Below are 20,386 nucleotides of genomic sequence, written 5' to 3'. Positions count from 1 at the left end.
AGGAGATAGAGGGAGAAGAGTTAGAGGAGAGAGTGAGGATGAGGAGGAGGTGAGAGAGGTGGAGAGAGTGATCTGCTATGATGTGACGGATAGGGACGGACAGTGATGGATGCGAGGGGAAAAGAGGTAATGGAGTACATGTGTGGGGTAGTATCAAACTTGTATAGAAATTGTTTTATTAGATTTAAAGATCAAAATAGCCGATTTGTTGGGAAGGTGATAGATGTTGTACATAGTCGGTATCCCAATCCCCCACATGCGACATTCTCGGATATATGGGGAAGGACGCGAATCAGGGAGATCTTAAGTAATAAAAGATCTCACCTTAAGAAACTCGCGTACGATGATAGGCTAAATGTAGCTGTGGGTGGCTATCCTACCGAGAAACCTGCCACTATGCACAAACGCGAGTGGAAATAGGCAAAGAAACAAGCAGAGGCTGGCGTGAAGAGCAGGCAGCATGTGGAGGCACGACGGATCCAGATGAAGACCATTGGATCTTCGCATTTCGGATCTGGCGGTGTCGAGTCATGGAAGGCAGAGTTCGTATCTTGCCACTTTATTTGATTGTTTACTTAATTCATTGATTCTATGATTGTTTTAATCTTACAAATTGTATTGATTACGACGGGTTATGGGGAGGAAGCCCACAGCCCACGATACTAGGTATGCTCGTCGACATAGCAGACGTGACATGTGGGCCCTCTTCAGAGCCGAGGGACGTATTACGGACACGCAGTTTGAGATGGCCATGAGACCATACGATCGACAGGTACTTGAAAACTCTAAACGAATGATTTTGGTTTATTGAATTACATATATATATACTTATATACTATATATTACTTGAACATGCACAAGCTGCTGCTGCACCTGCTGATGATCCTGCCACTGATGATCCACTCGCCGCCACTGTAGAGGGTGGACGTGAGCACTACTCATCGGACATTCTGACCGATGTGAGCTCATCTGATCATGGAGGGAGCAACGAGTCATCATCTGGGTCTGAGTAGTACTCAGACTTATAGTATCACATTCCATATTGAGGATGTGGTTGTATATATATTTTTGTAACTGAAGCCATGAACTACCTCGACATATGGACTCCCTTATATATGTGTACACATAAAATTTTAATAGTAATATTGAATCGTGAATTGATAGTATTGCATTCATGTCTGTCTTGAATTGTGTATTGACAATGTATGCATGAAGGGACATCTTATGTTATCCCTTCTAATTCTAGGGAAACATAAAGTAAAGCATATGGATGTTTATCTCAAACCGTTGATTGATGAGTTGGAGGAACTATGGAGAGGTATCGCGGTGGTGGACATTAGTAGGCCTCCCTTCTCTCGACACTTCGACTTAAAAGCAATGTTGATGTAGACAATGCATGACTTTCTAGGATACAACGATTGTTCTGGTAAGAATTCTAATTACCTCCCTACTCTAATACTATTGGCTATATTAATTATAACTATTGACTTTATTATTCTAACTTATATTTATATTTTAACAGGTTTGAAAACATCGAGTAAACATGCATGTCTTGTTTGTGGCCCTTCGTTAGTACATGAGTATGCTGACGATTTGTGTAAGACCATATTCGATAATCATCATCGATTTCTCCCGTCAGATCATCCTAAATATGTTGCTAGTAAGAGTAACATTCCTCCACAAACATGCAAAAGATTGAAAGCATATTTGGGAGTCTACAAATATTCTTCCTCCATATGGCATGAACAAGTATAGTAGTGTTTTTCAATCTTGTTTTGTGTAGTCTCTAATTGGATTAAAGATCACATAGAGCAATCCCTTGTTTAGGTACTCCATTTTTTTTCGGCTACCATATTGGACCCATCTTAAGATCAACCATCTTCTTGATCCCATGCACATCTTCAAGAATATGGGATCTGGTATTTGGGAACATGTTATTGGTAAATGAGATAATGTTAGCGTACAAGAGGACTTGTGGATCGCAGGACATATGAGTCAAGCTTGGCCACGAGAGGAGGGTGGACACGTTCGTCTTCCGCCTGCACCATGGATTATATCAAAGAAAGAGGAGAAGCAGGTAAAGCAGTCCATCACCACTTTGCGTACTCCCACTAGATGCATGAGATCATTGAAGGGAGCCTTTACAACCACTAAGAAAAGAGGCGCTGAGTAACTATATGGGATAAAGTCCCACGATTGGCACAAGATGCTCCAAGTAAGTGTTTTCCAAGTCTTGTACGTTGAAATTAAATTTTGTAATGCCATAAACCATACATACATGTGCTCTTATGTGCGCAGTTCATACTACCTACTAGCATCGACCATTGTGTAAATAAGAGTTTGAAAAAATGTATTTATAAGATGGGCGAGCTTGTGAGGTATGTAAAACCCATGTCGGATCACCCTTCATTATACTTTGCAAAATGAACGTGCATGAGGTATAACGTACTATTCATTTATTTTTACATATGTTAGTTCCAAAGCAATTGATCCAGCCACGTTGGATGATGCGCGTGTCATGGCAGTGGAGGTGGTTTGTTTGGTAGAGAAGACTTTTCTGCGAACCATTCTCACAAGTCAACTACATCTCATTGTGCATTTAGTGGATGAAATTGCTTTATGTGACACTGTGCATGCACGTTGGATGTTGTTTATAGAGCGCTTCATGAAGACCTTAAAAGACTTTGTGACGCAAAGTGCAAGGCCCGAAGGAAGCATGGCCGAGGGTTGGTTGATACAAGAGTCTCTTGTATATATTTCAGAATTTCTTGGTCAGGTGGACAACTCTTTGCCACGACTATGGAGCAATGAAGAGGACTTAAGCATGACCCTTATTGTGCCTCAAGGAAAAGGACAGAGTAAAGTAATTGACAGAACCTTGATTGATGATCTCAATTTCACTTGCATCCTTAATAGTGATGTGATGAGCAGATGGGTTAAAGATATGAGGATGCAAAGACAAAAAGGCAAGCAGAAAGAGCTCTCTTTCTTCGGAGGCAACATGGCTCTCGTAAGGCGTACCCTAAGTATCTAGAAACACTTCCGAATGATATCCATGTTGATTGGTTGCATGAAGAAATGGAGAGAGCAGAGAGCGACGAGGGGCTGCATATCACGGCGGAAGAATAGAAGTATGCACGAGGATGCATGTTAAAGGTACATAGAACTAATGTTTTGTATTAGTTGTAAGTGACTTGCTTTTAATATTTATTCATATGGCTTACACAAATATTGCTTCTATTTTGGTCCAGTGCACTATGTTCAATGCTATATGGTGTGAAGGCAAGCATTTTCGAACACAAAGAATTGATGAAAAAAGGAATACACAAGATTACGATGTCATTAGTAGCTTTGAGAGAGCTAATGGAAAAATGGATGATTATTGTGACACAATCCAAGACACATTTAGGCTTGACTTTCGTCGCTTTGTTGTGTATGTTTTGGATGTCAAATGGCAAATGAACGTGGTGGAAAAAAGACCTAATGCAACGATAAAACGCCATGCAAGTGGCTATGTAACTATTGACTCTACAAAGTTTTGGCAAACAAAGAAAGATAGGCTCGTATTGCCATAACAATGTGAGCAGGTACGCATTTTTTTACTAATCTGTTTCATGTATATATATATCTAAGCTCGTGTACCCCTTGACTTTTGATATGCTAATTAATTACTACAATATGTGTATTTGAGTAGGTTATCTATCTACCAATGGTGCATGACATTAAATGGTGGTACGTCATCCCTATTACACCACGTTCCAAAGTGATGTATAATACATTCACTAATATGGAGCATTGGAGGATGTAACAAGCCGCAATGAAGATGATGTCGAACATGCCAATGAAGATGTTGTGATCGATGATCAAGAAATAAGAGATGATAATGATAATGAGGATGAGCGTACCATTTCTCATGATCATGAGAATGACCCTACCATTGAGGATGATGGTGATGTTGATGAGGATGATCAGGACATCGATACCATTATCAATGGACAGATCCCACTCCAACATCAAAACAATGGCTCTAGCCACTTCTTTCAATGCTCATAAGCATGGTCATCACAAAAATGGTTTTCACCACTCGCAGCAGCATCATCACTTCAACCCTAAGGGGGGAACCCACAAGCATTCTCATGATAGAACCCCTTACTCCAATGTGCAATGCACATATTGCCACCATCATGGGCATAAAGAGAATGACTACCGCACAAAGCAACGAGCACTCTCCAACAATAACAACAACAAAAATCACAACAACAAGAGGCCATTTGGTAGGGCTCACTTCACTGGGATTCAAGAAGGTAATCCAGATTCTACTCCTACTTTCTATAATCCTCTTACTTTTTATCATTACCCTCTCCACCTATTTACTACTAGTATTTTACATAATACTCCTCCTCCTACTATTTGGTACCTAGATACTGGTGCAATCCACCACATGACCTTTAATCTCTCATGGCTATCTAACTTTACTTCTCTTCACAATCCCTTAGATGTCGACAGCCTACAATGAGCCAAAGGATATGGTGAAGTTGTCATCACTCGACCTAATGGAAAATCTACCTTACTCAAGAAGATTTACTATGTCCCATAGTTAAGGAAGAATCTCATCTCTATTAGTGAGCTTAATGATCAAGGTATTGAGTTCAAATTTGTCAAAGATGACTGTTATATCATATCTATAGATCATAATGGCAAGAAGATTACCTTTGTATGTCCTAAAGATGGTAAACTTTACCCTCTTGGCACTACAACTACATCAGCAAAAGCCCTCTCTACCGCCATCAACACCCCTATAGAAGAAGAAAACTTACTGTGTCACTATCGGCTCGGCCACATTTTGGTCGATGCCTTGCATCAAATGAAGCATAAGAAGCAAAGCTAAACACTTTCCCTTCCCAAAATCCTCATCACGAGCTTCTAAGCCCCTTGGCTTGATTCACACGGATCTCTGTGGCCCCATGCAAACCACATCATTAACGGAGAATAAATATATGCTTCTATTTACAGATGATTATACAAGATACATGTGTATATTCTTTCAGAAAAATCATCTACTTTCATCAAGTTTACATTTTTTCAAGAGTAGGTGGAGAATCAACATGATAGAAAGATCAAGACATTAAGAACCGATAATGGTGGTGAATACGCTTCCAATGTCTTCAAGGAGCATTGCCATGCACATGGCATACGCAATCAATTTATTATCCCTGACCATCCTCAACAAAATGGGGTGGTAGAAAGAAACAATCGCATGCTTGTGGAGGCCGCTTGCTCCATGCTCGTTGTGGCTCGTCTTTCTTATGCCTATTAGGAAGAGGTCATCGCCACCGCTTGATATCTTTAGAATCAATGTGCCACTTTGACATTCCATAGAAGAACCCCATACAAACTTTTGTATTGTCATGCACCTACTCTTTTTCATCTTCGGATCTTTTCCGCTCTCGCATACCCGCTCCATACTGGCCATCAAGCAAAGTTTGCCGCCAAATCCTAGCAAGCTGTGTTCTTGGGTTATGGTGATTGTTTTGGGTACAAAGCATAGCGACTTCATCATCCTCCCGAGAGTCGGCAATTCAGCTTCAGTCGCTCGATCATCTTCAATGAGGATTCCCTCATAGGCTGGGCGTCCACTTCTTCCACGAACACGGGCTCGGCATCAACATTGTCCACTAGCTTGCCATGTTCTTCATCCGATAGCCCAGCATCGTCCTCGCTTGGTAACCCCCATTGCTTACTCAACTACGTCCCCTCTACTTCCCACACCACCCCGGCCCGCTTGGTGTTACTCCCCACTCGAACAACCGCATTACCCATCGCATCAAGCCTCTCCAACTCCCACCAAATGTTTTAACGACACCTCTATCACTTCCACTGTTGCTTCAAAGACCCGTCTAAATCTGGGAAGCCCTGCCTACCCACCTACCACCTGGCTATGCAGGGCCACCCATCCACTTCCACTCCCCCTCTACCTTCCCCACCTCATGACGCCCAGCTCTCTCCCCCTTCACAACTACAACATGGCCATATGTAGTCATTTTCAACTTCCCCTAGCTGCCACCCGCCGCCGGCATTGCATGGCCATATGTAGTCATCTTCAACTTCCCCTAGCTGCCACCCGCCGGCATTGCATGGCCCTGTGAAGTACCTCAGGCTTCCCCTCTATAGTGCAGTCCCTTATCATCTACTTCAATCCCATTCACACTTTGTATGCAGGCTCAAAGGCCTATCTATGGCTTGAAGCAATCTCCACATCAATGGTACCATCGCATGCATGATGCTCTTATTTCTTGGGAATGGCAAAGATTACTCACATATCACAACCTCTATGTCTTGCATCATACCAATTGGTGGGCTCTCATAGGTCTATATGTAGATGACATCCCTATCACCGCATCTAATGAATATATGATGTATCTAGCTGAAAGTATGTTTCAAAGTGAATTTCCAATCACTGACAATGGGCCTATAACATATTTTCTTAGTATACAAGTTATACGTGATCCCCATGGAAACTTTATCTCTCTTTCCCAAGAAAAATATATTGAGGAAATACTAGCCCATGCTCATATGTCTCAATCTACTCCTACCCCAACCCTTATGGTAATTAATGCTCATCTTGCACCTGAGGATCTCCCCTATATTCACATAGATAGAAATTTTATGCATGATATTCCCTATGATCATATACTTGGGAAAATCCGTTATTGCATTACTTGCACTCACACGGATGTATGCTACACAAGACACAATCTTTCTAGAGCACTGTATGAGCCACGCAGGGTGCATGGTGTAGCCCTCAAAAGGTGTCTCTGATACCTACATGCTACAAAGGCACATACCTTAACCTACTTTGTAGGAGCATGCCCTCTATGTTTATCGGCCTTTACAAATGCCGATCGGGGAGGCCATGATCCTCAAATAAAGAGCACCTCAGGTTACCTCTTCTTGCTAGATGGTGGATCCATCTATTGGGAAACCAAGAGACAACTTTCAGTATCCTCTTCTACGCCCAAAGCAGAATATGTTGCCGATTCCCTCGCCGCCCAAGAAAATATGAATTCTCATCTTTCAAATTATTGGGAGGACATATGAAGTAAAGAGGTTCTCTTTTTTATCCCCCCACAAACAATAATACGCCTTTATAAGCCTTTGAATTTACATTCTTGCACTTTGTTGTTTTCAATTTGGTGCAAGCTTGACACCAACCCATTCTACTTTTTACCTTGGGTAGCCTAAGATACTAAAAGAGTATGCTTAAACAAAGGCTACGGTTAAAAGAGACACTGGTATTTTTTTTAAAAAAAAAGAAGAAGAAGTCGCTTCGTTTGAGCTTGACATCGTCTGATATGGGTACGTTTTGTTCGATAGTAAGATGAAAGCAAGCATGGCCACAACATGCATGAGTTAAATATTCAGTCTAAGCGGTCATGCTGGGGAGGAGGGGGTATGAGCTTGGGTGAAGGCCTACCAACAGGCGACGTAATTATGCCTCGCAAAATTTCGACCGTGATCATACTCCTGCAACTTTGGCACCACAGCTGATCGTGAAGTACTGCTCCACTCGCTGCCTGATCACTTTTAAAATCAGTATTGGCTGTTGCCTGCATTGAGACATCTAGCTGGTTGTGATGTCGGGGTGGATCCTTGCTCGGATTAACTGAGCTAAGATCGCTTTTCCCTTAATTGTTGTATTCTATGGAGGCGGCTTCCTGATTACTTAAACTACAGTACCAGAATCACCACATCCACGTACCGACCTACAAGTTGGACCTACAAGTCATTGCAAACTTGCACCAAATTGAAAACAACAAAGTGCAAGAATGTAAATTCAAAGGCTTATAAAGGCGTATTATTGTTTGTGGGGGATAAAAAAGAGAACCTCTTTACTTCATATGTCCTCCCAATAATTTGAAAGATGAGAATTCATATTTTATTCTCATCTTCTACAAGCCCATAAGCCAACAAGTCCACAAGCCGCTAAGTCTGCAAGCTAATAAGCGGATAAGTCTGTAAGCCATTAATCGCATAGTTTTGCAAGCCAGTAATGCTTACAGTTTTGCAAGCATGTAAGCCTAGAAGTTGATAAGGCGATAACCTCGTAGGTATGTAAGCCTATAAGTATATTATAAAGTAGTAAGCCCGCAATCTTGCATGCTTATAAACCTACAATCTTGTAATTTGGCAAGTCGTCAAGCCGTTGATCATTCAAGCCAGTAATTCCAAAGATCCACTAGCCATTAAGCCAAGCCGATATGCCAATAATCCTGAGGTCCCTAAGTTTGTAAGCCCGCAAGTCCACAATTTAGAAAGCCGGTAGTCCCACAACTCTGCACGTTCACAAGCCGACAAAAGCCCATACGCCAAAAAAGTCAGCAAGTCCACAAAGCTTGAAAGTCTCGAACCCGGCAAGTCGCCAAGCCTACAAGCCAATAAGCACACATTTTCGTAATTTTTGATGCCTATAAGCCCGCAAGGTCATAAGACCACAAGCCAATATGAAACCACCAAGCCCACATACTCGCATTTTTTTAAAGCCACTAATTTTAAAAGATGGTAAGCTCCCAACAATCCCATAAACTAGTAAGACAAATTCTTAAAAAGCTCACAAGGCTACAACCATGCAAGTATGTTAGCGCATAAACCCCCAAGCATGTGAGCCTACAAGCTTACAATTTTACAAGTTAATAAGCCCATAATTATGTGAAGGGATAATCATTTAGCCACAGCGGCTGTTGGAATGTGTAGGGGAAATGAGACCTGAAAACTGAGAGCAGAATATGCAAAAGTGCTGGAGAAGAGATGTGCGTTGAAACTCTGATATATACGCACTATATCCGGTACAATATGTGGGGGGGAGCAAGGTGCCCCTATACATATGTACTAGAGTAGCGAGTCAGCTTTGTATAAACAGGCCAACAGCCCGTACAAGGCCCCACGTCCAGGTATGACCTGGTCGACTCGCCCAGACCAGGCTTGGCTTGGTTGCCTAGCCTCTAAGTGGGCCCCCATAGCGCTTAAGATGGCTGAGAGACATGTGAAGATCCTGACACTCCCCACGTTCCCAATAGACCGTCAGTTGGATGGGAATAACTACGTCATCTGGAAGGTAATGATGGAATCTGTTCTGGAGTCTTATGACTTCACTGATTTCATTGTTGTTGGGGTTCCACGGTCGGAGGTAGAGGAAGGGGAGTTACCGTCGATTCGTAGGACCAAGAGGCTCAGGCAGAGTTGTGGGACCGTGTCAATGCCAGGGTCCGTTCATTCATTTTCCTCAACTCCACACCGCAAGTAATCAATCATATAAAGCATACGACGCTGGCCAAAGGTATATGGCAGCATTTGGCTTTTCTTTATAATAGGGTATCGCCTATGAAGAGGAAGCTCATACTCATATATATGTAAGCCCGCCACCAAGAAAGTATACAAACTAGTAAGCCTACAAGCCTATAGGCTCGTAAGCCTACTAGTCTCTGATTTGGTAAGCCATTAAATCCTTAAACCTACAAGCTAGCAATCCCACACATCTGCATGACATTAAGCAAAGATGGTAAGTTGATAAACCCGCATGTCCTTAAGCCCAAAAGTCACAAAACTTCAAAATTAATTTAGCAAGCTAATAAGCGTGCAACTCTACAAGGCCATAAGTTGACAAAGTCAACAAGCCTGCAAAGCGGTTGGCCCATAACCCGATCACAATTCAACAAGTCTGCAAGTCGATAACCTTGAAATCTTAGAAGCCAATATTTGTCCAAGACCACAAGCCAATAAGCCCAAAATTTTTAATTTTTGGACGCTTGTATACCCACAAGATTGTAAGCCCACAAGCTAATAGGATTGTAAGATGCCAAGCCCACATGCTCCCAATTTTAATGGTAAGTATCATTAGGCAAAAATATGAACTCTCATTTTTGTCCCTTAAGGATTTCCACATCTAATCTCTCTAGAAAAATGGACTCAGTGTGAAATTTTTATAAATTAAATCAAAAGATGGAGAAGGTTGCACATTTGGAATCTACTCATCGAGACCTTTCCAATGATATATAGCATGATGGAAAATTTTGATTATTCAAGAAGTTTTCAAATTTATGATGATGTAGCATGTAACATCATCACCAATTTAGGGACTTCTTGAATAGTCGAAATTCAAGAAGTCCCCAAATTGGTGATGATTATTCAAGAATGACGTGATCACCAATTTGGAGACTTCTTGAATAATCAAAATTTTTCATCATGCTATATATCATTGGAAGGGTCTCGATAAGTAGATTCCAAATATGCAATCTCTGCCAACTTTTGATTTGCTTTACAAAAGTTTCACCATAAGCCCATTTTTTTAGATAGAGGAGGCGTGAAAATTCTTAAGGGAAAAAAATGAGAGTCCATATTTCACCTAATGGTGGATCCACAAGTTTCAAGTCTATAAGCCCACAGTCCCATAGACCAATAAGCCAAAAAGATAACAATATCGTAGATCTACAAATGGATATTTGTTTTCTAGTAAACGCACAAGCTTGTAAGCATTTAATCTCATAGTTTTACAAGTCTACAAGGCTATAAGCAAAAAGTGCACAATTTCATGAGCTGATAATCTTGACTGTAAAATGACAAATCCATAACTCGACGAGATCACATGAGAGGCAAGGCTTCAATCTTACAAGAATATAAGTCCATAAGCCATTAGTACTCTCTTTTTTCCTAAATTATATCGCCTTGTATACATTCTTCTAAGACATTAGAGTTTTCTAATATTCATTATGTGTTTATTTATATGTAAGGAGACATTGGAGCTCTCAACAAGCTATGACACACTTCTGACAAGCAAGCAATCAATCCCTCTTGTCCTAAGGTAAGCATCACCACCTTCTTTTTTTTAGATTGATGACATGCCCTCAAGTCCTTAGAAGTAATTTTTTAGTAAGGATTTTACACCCTTCATACTCACAGAGAGCTTCTGATGCATGCATAAGAGCAATATTCTTGAATAAAATCTCTCTAATCTTCTAATGCATGCATTAGCGCTCTCTCATATACAAGTATAAGAGTTATCTTATGCAAGAATATGAGATATAATGATAGATGTGGTTGCATTAGATCTATCTTATGTAAGCATTAAAATCTCTTAATGCATGCATTTAGAATTAGATCTATCTTATGCAAACATTAAAAGCTCTTAATGCATGCATTCGAGCTCTCTCATGAATGCATGCATTAGAGCTCTCTCATGGAAGCATTCGAGATCCTAATGGAAGCATAACTATATGCATGAATAAAATCTATCTAATTCATAATAATTTTATGTGTCTAATATCTCTATTGCATGCGGCATGCATATCCACTCTTTATTAAACACAACTTACTCTCTCTCAACATGGCCAAACAACAAGGATAAAGCGGGTCAGAGAAAAAAGGATTTTAAATTTTTAAATTTGAAATGAAGGTATAAATTTTCATGCAGGGATCACACTTGTCACCTATACATGCATTTTACGGATTTCTTGCTTGGAAAGAGCTCTTAATACATGAATAGATCTATTAGGCATATATAGGCATACATGTATCTCTCTTATACATGCATTGTAGAGCTATATGCATGTGTATGGATCTTAAGCATGCACTAGGAATGATCTTATGTATCATAGGGCTCCAAATATATGTATTCTAGCTATTAGGCATGCATAAACATCTTATGCATAAATTAAAGTTGCCGGATATACATATAGGTGTTATACATATATTAGGAAGATTTTATTCAAGTATACAGTGTTAACAATCCTAATATGGGATTTATCATGGTGTTAGACAAAAGATTAAGCATAAGATTAAGGTAGATTGAACCACACCAAGAAAGCCATTGCTAGAGAGAGACTAGAGAGTGCACTCAACAACACTCCTCTATTGCATATACATATTGTTAAACCATACAATAAGACTTCTAATATAGGCAGCCATTGAATCAAATAACCTTTATATGTAGCGCTGCACTCTCCACATTCGTTTCCACCGCACACAAACCACACACTCAAATATCTATGCTCACTCTTGACTTTTACATTCATCCATACAATTTAGCATTACTACGCGTGCAATGCATCTTTCAACACTTCCCCTCAATGTGAAATTGGAGTGTCATCTCAAATGCACCTAGACTCCGTGAGGCTACTCATGCATGTGTCAATCCAGGTCTAGAATTCACTAGAAATCAATTTGAGTGCCACAACACTCGGCAGTACACCCGTTTGATGAGCCAGCTACTTGCACATCCATCTCAAATGTAACGTGAGATGACTACACACACAAACAAATTTTCTTTTAATCTCTCATTGTCTTGGATAGGAGAACCCACATACTTGGATGAAAAATTATAAAACATTTTGGTCGAAGTTGGGTAGTAGACCGGATGTAAAAAATCATCCATGGCTTTCTTTTTTTAAAGCCGATATTTACCCACTATTTTAGAGCAGCACGTTGATGAATGAATTTTCTACAAATCCGTTTTAGCCACAAGTTGGCAAGAAACCCAAGTTTAATTTAATGCGTCTGTGTGAACCAAACTTAATTAGCACAAAGGTAGGATATTGCTAGAAAATGGTTACTTCATTATATGCACTGTTTTACACATAGCCTCATTATATAGGCTTTTGATACATGATAGATTTTGGCTCACATTAGTAGAATCACAACCAATGAACTCTAATAGAGCTCACTAATCAACTCTCAGCCTTATTGTATTATGCACTCTTTAAGCTCTCTCTCTCTCTCTCTCTAGAAATGCCTTTCTTAGTATGGTTCAACCCACCTTAATCTTATGCTTAATCTTCCCATATTAGGATTATGAACATGGTATCAAAGTTAAGGTGATTCAAGGCTAGGAGCCATAGCTCCAATACCATGTTAACAATCCTAATATGGAATTGATTATGGTAGTAAACAAAAGATTAAACATAAGATTAAGGTGGGTTAAACCACACCAAGAAAGCCATTCCTAGAGAGAGAGAGATTAGAGTGTGCACACTAAACGACGCTTGTCTATTGCATATGGATATTTTGAAAGCATACCATAAGGCTTCTAATATAGATGGCCATTCACTCAAATCATCTTTACATATAGCACTGCACTCTCCATATGAGTTGCGGCCACACGCACACACCACATCTTGAATATCTCTCCTAACTCTTCACTTTTACATTCACCCATTTATCCATACAATTCAACATTACTACACGTGCAATGCACGTTTCAACATATAGCCCTTATGCAACCAGTATGCATATAGCTCATATCCATGCATTAATTAGAGCCCAAATGCAAGGATTAGAGCACATAACTCATATCCATACATTAAGAGCTCTAATTGATGCATTCAAAGCTCTAATGTGGAAAATACATACATTTTAACTCTTATGCTTATATAAGACATATCTTATACATGCATATAGCTCTTATACATGTGTGAGAGCTCTTAATTCATGCTTATGCTTGCATAAATGCTACATAAGAGGTACTATCCATGCATGAGAGCTCTTATGCATGTATTATCCATGCATGAGAGCTCTTATGCATGTAAGATAGAGGTTTTAATGAATGTATTAGAGCTCTTATACAAGTTGATGCTTGCATAAGAGAGCTCTTATGCATACATTAAGGGCTCTAGTGCATGCATAAAAGTTCTCCAATGATCTAATTTCAATTTTTTTTTGTATGCTTTTTCTTGTAGGTATTTCTTAAAATAACTCAAGCTATCACCCCCTCTTGACTAAGGTAAGCATCACGACTTTATCCTTTAAAAAAAATTAATGATGCACCCTCTAATGCTTGGGAGCTTATTTTAAGATCTAAGCACAGTATGCATGAAGGTTTCTCTATGCAATTTAAACTATTTTGTTCTTTCGTTCTAATTTTCATGTGCAAATAGCTTTAGATATGGCCTGTTTGGGTGCCCACAAGTTTTATCTAAACTCTTTGAACAATGAGTTACATGTTTTGGATGAGCAGGAGCATTGGACGAATCACAAGCCATTCACATAGTGTATCTTGAAATAAATTATTGCCTCTTGGATTAAGAAATACATGATGTGAAGTTGATGAAGCATGTCATTTTATATGCCCTAATGCATTGAAAAGGATCACCACATGATGGAGAACAAGAAGGAAACATAGATCGGATCTAGGCCAACCCAAAAACCAACTCTATCATACTTAATTTAATAACATATTTTTGTTTACACCACTATGTATGTGAATTTAATAACATGATAATAAGAGATCCATATTTACTTGTTTATTTTGCATGTTTTATATTTCTAATATAAATTAGCAGTAACAAAATTCATGTTTGGGAGATTTCTCCCAATCAGTTCTTTTTTTACATCTATACAAGCTCTAGTATAACCGCCGATCCATAACACTTACATTGATGCTGAATATATGACACCGTCTAAACCTCGATACTTTTTCTTTTTCTTCTTGAAACCATTGATATAACCATTAAAACACCCCCATAAGTAATAGTGGGTTTGCATGTCACACCCCATTATGGACTCTAGCAATGATTGTGAAGCTTAAGTAAATTTTGAAATAGTTGTGTGTTCAATTCTTGCCATCGCCCTGTTAGTGCTATTGGCATAAGAAAAAACCTAAAAATTCCTATATGCACTTAGTCATTTATTTCATTTTTACCACCTAAAATTATGAATACAATATATGTGTTTGCAAGGCATATATGGACCTTCCTTTATCTCCCTTTGGGTGAAATCATTGCATGAACATCCAAGAAGTTTTACGTAATATGTGTGCTGCTTTACTACTGGCAAGTGAGATACATGCACTTCAATGGGCATAAAATATTCTCGTGTACCATACCACAAAAAACCACCCACAAGTTAAATGCATAGTTATAATGAACCATGCATTTTAAATGAGTCATAATTTGAGGACCATAGTGCATTAGCTTGTAGAAGCTACCTTGTCTATCTGTTAAAATTGCATATGGTGTACAAAACCTTACAACTTCTAAAGTCAAACATGAAGTCCAGACATGCCCAAATTCATAGTGCAAGTAACTCCATCTCTATTAAGAGGCTACTAGGATCTAAGTCCTACTAAGGTGTGTGTCTTACCATAATGACATTGAAACAAGGGTCATAACCATCAAGAATCACCTACAACTTAGCTCTAAGAAAATGAATACAATCTCAAAGTGATACAAGCTATACCACCAACAAGAATGTGTCACAATCTCAAGTAGTGTTACTATCTTGACTTAAAAAATTACAACATTATGATTATGTGAATAATCTCTCTCTCTCTCTCCCTCTCTCTCTCTCTCTCTCTCACCTAAGGATAGATTTTGAGGAGGTGTGGGGATGAAAGTCCCAGCCCCGCCGCTTGACCAATTTCTGGCAATGGCACACATAATTTTGATTGGTGCCCAAAAAATATCGTGCATACAAAAGTTGTATACATTTGTGCAAGGTGTGAACCAATACTCTTGCCTTCCCATACGCGACCTGTATCGACTATGCTACACAATTCATCGTTGATGTATCGGTTTTGAAATTAATTTTAAAATGATGCGTTCTGATTTTTTAGCCAACGAGTCAAAGGAATCATTGAACATGGGACGAATCATGAGAAGAAAGGCTAAAATTTAACGGCTTACCCTAACCTTTAATTTGCAGGCCATAAACTAGATTGACCTTCACAAATTAAATATGTATGTTTTTGTCTAAAATTTATTTTTTTTCCCAAAATAGTGAGCTTTTTTGCAATCCTATTTTCTAAGAAGCCTTCTCTTGATGCCCTATGGAGGCTTCAAATTTCAGCATTGGTGAGGAGGCACCCTTCGCTAGACGACTAAGATAACCCTCCCAATAAACTCCTCTCTCTCTCTCTCTCTCTCTCTCTCTTCCCACACATACACACACGTACCCACGTTTGAGCACGCACCTTTTTGAGGCTTGGCTAAGCGTCCTGAGTTGCATCTCAATGTTTCTACGACTTCTTGGAACGGGTGTGCGAGTTGATCGTGATATCTTTGTAACAAATCCGAGTACGTGTCCTGAAACCAGGCTTTAAATTTGGCACCCGTACGGGAGCCTTTCACAATTTCAAGTGCCAAATGGCACCTCCGTTTTCTGGTAAAAGTGCCAACGTGGCACTTTGAAAAAACAAGGGAAGTGCCCAATGGCACCTAACCTTAGGGGTCTAAGTGACCAGGGGTATATATCCTATATAATATATATAATATAGTAAATATATATAATATAGTACACAATACATAATAAATATGGAAAGTCTTCAATAATTTATGATGCCTTTAAAAATTCTCTTGCTATAATGTATTTTGTGTGATGAGAAGACGTCTATTGAATTGTGAAAGCTTAATGCACTTACAAAACTAATATGTTTTCATTACTCAAAGTAAAGTGGTTTGTTATTAAAAGGGGCACTCAAAATTCTAGCCAAAGGTGACATTTTGGCACCCATGGTTGATGGCAAAAGTGCCACTAGATTTTCTATGGCACCTAGACTTAGGTGCCAAATTTAAAGCCTGCCTGAAACACAAGTTCGCCGTTAGGAACGGTTCTTTCTGAATCCGATGGTATAAAAGGAGAGGTCAAAGTAAAAAACAGACCATGAATTTATCCAATTCTGGCTGCACTCCAATAGCACTAGGCGTTTCTGATTGGAAGTGCCGGAGTTAGTTTGTGAGTTCATCTAGTCTCCTTGAAACGTCTGGCGTAGCACCAAACTACGGCTCGTTGTCAACATGAACCCTTGTTAGCTTAAAATATTTTGTCGGGATGTCCAGAAACTGGCAACGACGGAAATGGGAGAAAATAGCTCACCTTGCGGCAATTCGTGTACGCTAACACGAGCCGAGGGTAGTAAGGGTGCGCGATGATCTGTGCTTTTTTGCTATCCAAATCCAAATCGGGCTCATGTAATGAAGTTGTAGGGGGGCTTAAGAACCTTGGCAAACCCAACGTTCGACCTTCCACCTTCACAATTTGCTCGGCTTTGTGCTTGCCGTTGGAAGCCATCGTTCCATGGTCTTGCCCATCGAAGCGTCTCACACAGACGTGATTTTGAGGCTCGGCTTGAACAAGATTACTAGCTGTAGTGGGATGATTAAACACACAACTTTCAGGGCTAGGCTCGTTAATATTGTTAGAATACGTGATCAAAGCCTCCTGAAAGGCCATAGCTGCATTAAGGTGATGATGTTGATCCGGCCCTTGCACTTGCTCTTGCTCCGTGATGAGAGCCATCAAGGAACCGCCGGAAAAATTAGCCGGATCAAAGAAGGGCAGTTGTACGGCACTGGATATGCAGTGGCTGCCGCAGTCCATGAAGTTGGAACCTTGAAACCCTACAAGCAAGCTTGCAGAAAGAATACCGAGGGAGCTTCGTAAGAGGATGAAGCTGAGGCAGACATCAATAAAGTTGAGAGTTGAATTAAAGGCGTTTTAGGTTGGGCGTCGGGGTAAGTAAGCGTTGGGGCCCGGCGTAAGACTGTAGTTCTACAGCTACGGCATATATATATATATATATCTATATGTATATATATGTGTGTATTATGCTATGCTAAAGCACATGATTACAAGGAGCAGTAAGTTTCAGTTTGTCGGTGGCACTTGTTGCAAGTAGAACGAGAAATACTAAGTTAGAACACTTTAGTAAATTACAATCTGCAGTGATCTGGATTCTGTCTGTCTAGGCTCTCGGAGGTAATGTCACATGTGGAGTGTGCACTGATAAATACATTAATGCACACTCTTGCACAGTTGCACTCATCAACGACATGCTCGTTTTGACTCGCGGCGCACTGCGCGCAGGGGGGTGTGCTGCACTGCTGTGTTTTGTCTCTTCACTCTCGAGTCTCGAGTCTCGAATTGAGTCCACGCACCACGAGCAGGCCCTCCGTCAGGCCTTATTTTTTCAGTCTCCCATTCCCGAGGCTGTTCCGTTTTCCAAAACAAAGGCTAATCCTCTGACTCCAAGGCCCTCTTTAAACTGATCTTCCTTTGGCCACCGTCGAGCAGAATGCCTCAAGGCGGGAGCCTGGGAGCCTGGGAGCCTTTCACCTTAGCACTTACCGTTCATGGAAACTTTGGTTAAGTGAAGGTAAAGGTCCTTGATTGCGCAGCCCCTCGCTTTCCTCGTACCGTCCTCTTCGGCGATAATCATAAAATATTTCATGTGCAGCTGCTCGCTGCACGCTACATGTGACGAATCGATTCCCGTTCCTTTCAGATTTCCCATCACACCACCGTCGTTAATGATGCTGGCCCTACTTAATTTTATACATAAACAGAAACATACATTGACATTATTATCACTTTTTGACAAATTCTATGGCATCTCCCAATAACATAGGCTACTATAGTCTTCCCAATAACATAGGCTACTATAGTCTTCCCTCAAGCACTTTTCGAGTTGTGATCTCTTCTCACTTGTGGTTTAACTAAGCTCCATAAGTTCTTTCTCATTAAATTTCCCTTCACCTTTTTTTTCCAGGTGTGAAACTCTATGCCATTGAATTTATCAGGACACTTAGAATTAGAAGCCATGATTGATTGATGTGGATGCCATAGACAGGGAGGTCTTACCCCACTGAGGAGATATACTCGGGGCAGTGTCTACAATCCCTCTACAAGAGGTGGCTTTCTTTATGGCTTTCAGGTTAGGTTAGGTTGGTTGGCCTGCTCCACTGCTCGTTTGTTGGGACACTAGTTTGTCCGGAATCATAGTACATACTTTTAGAATAAAAAAGATTGCTGCGATTCCGTGGTGCTCAATCTATCTTGTCAAGGTGTCCTTAAAATATACTTTTACACTATTATTTTTTCCCAAAAAATGAAATAATTATATAGTATTTAAAGAGTAAAAGTAACACCACATATTTGATCATGTCCATCCATCTATGTTGAAATCAAATTTATCACCATCATATTAAAAGTTTGCTTCTTTTATATTGATGATGGTGCTTTTCTCTCTCTAAGTGAGTGGGTTCACACATCATTGTCCTTCCCAACAATCACTCCACAACAACGGTTGATTCACATATCTTACACATTTCCAACAAACACATGGTTGCAAGTGTGACGAGGATGGAAGAAGTACTAAGCTTGAATCAATACATGATTGAATATTTCCCCACACTTGCAAGCCTATGTAGGATGGAAAAAGTGAAAGTGGTGAAGTTGGGTGGAACTAAACAATAAGTCTAAGTAGAATTAATTGGAAGATGTCATAAATAGGACAAGTCGAGAAGTAGAACTAATTGAGAGGTGTCATAAATAGGACAAGTCCAGAAGTAGAACTAATTGAGAGGTGTCATAAATAGGACAAGTCGAGAAGTAGAACTAATTAAGAGGTGTTATAAATAGGACAAGTCGAGAAGTAGAACTAATTGAAAGGTGTCATAAATAGGACAAGTCGAGACATAGAACTAATTGAAAGGTGTCATAAAGAGGAAAAATTAGTATTACATCCAAATTGGAAAAAGTGTTCGTGGTTTGTAAATAAGGGAGAAAGTGGGATTAGTGTGTGTTTTTGTGGTACTAAAAAACAAGAACACAACTGTCTCTTTACAAAGTATTTACAGGCTATTGTATGTTTCATTAATTAGTGTCCACAAGCAGGCACTAATTAATGAAGTAATAAGGTTTAAACCTTACACGCTACCCGAGGTGCATGTGACGAATCGATTCCCGTTCCTTTTAGATTTCCCATCACACCACCATCATTAACAATGATGGCCCTACTTTAAAATGGTAACTTCTCTAAATTTTTGAGATAAACATATATATATTTTGAAAAGTTAACCTAGTTTATGGCTTTCAAGTTAGGTTAGGTTGGTTGGCCTCATGGTTGCTTTTTGACGTGTAGACTTGCCCATCAAAACTGACGGCCTTTTCCCATAATCACCCGTTCTTGAGCTCCTTAATGTAGTTTTTGACTTCTCTCCAAAACATTTGTAAGTTAATTACGTTCAAAATGGCCAAAAACATGCATGAGGGGTGTCAAAAATCAACCATGGTTGTCTTGCTCCACTGCTAGTTTGTTGGGACACTAGTTTGTCCTAAATCATAGTACACACTTTTAGAATAATAAAGTTTGTTGAGATTTCGTGGTGCTCAATCTTGTCAAGGTGTCCTTAAAAAGATACTTTTACACTATTATTTTCCCCCCCAATAAAAAAAAATAATCATATAGTATTTAAAGAGTAAAAGTAACATAGGTTTATATATTCTTCCATGCATCCACATGAACAATTACAACGGTTTTTGTTTTCCACTATAGCATATAATAGATAAAATAATGTTGTTCCTAAGAATCAAACTTGCCAAAAGGCTTATATGTAGCATAAGA

The 20,386-nt window shown here is 39.7% G+C and overlaps 1 protein-coding gene across 1 annotated transcript; it reads right to left on the bottom strand.

Annotated features, from left to right (window-relative positions):
- Window positions 1-15,976: 15,976 nt before the first annotated feature.
- Window positions 15,977-17,426, bottom strand: LOC147621344 (uncharacterized). The gene is made up of 3 exons (XM_086824542.1): window positions 16,858-17,426; window positions 16,644-16,760; window positions 15,977-16,067 (listed from the first exon to the last, which is right to left on the bottom strand). Exons 1-2 carry the CDS (start codon window positions 17,359-17,361, stop codon window positions 16,710-16,712), a joined length of 555 nt encoding a protein of 184 aa, XP_086680668.1. The 5' UTR covers window positions 17,362-17,426; the 3' UTR covers window positions 15,977-16,067; window positions 16,644-16,709.
- Window positions 17,427-20,386: the final 2,960 nt, after the last annotated feature.

The sequence above is a fragment of the Cibotium barometz genome, chromosome 30 (assembly GCF_041138505.1).
Source record: "Cibotium barometz isolate CiBa-2024 chromosome 30, ASM4113850v1, whole genome shotgun sequence".
NCBI classification, from domain to species: Eukaryota; Viridiplantae; Streptophyta; class Polypodiopsida; order Cyatheales; family Cibotiaceae; genus Cibotium; species Cibotium barometz.
This window is presented reverse-complemented; position numbering and strand designations above follow the sequence as displayed.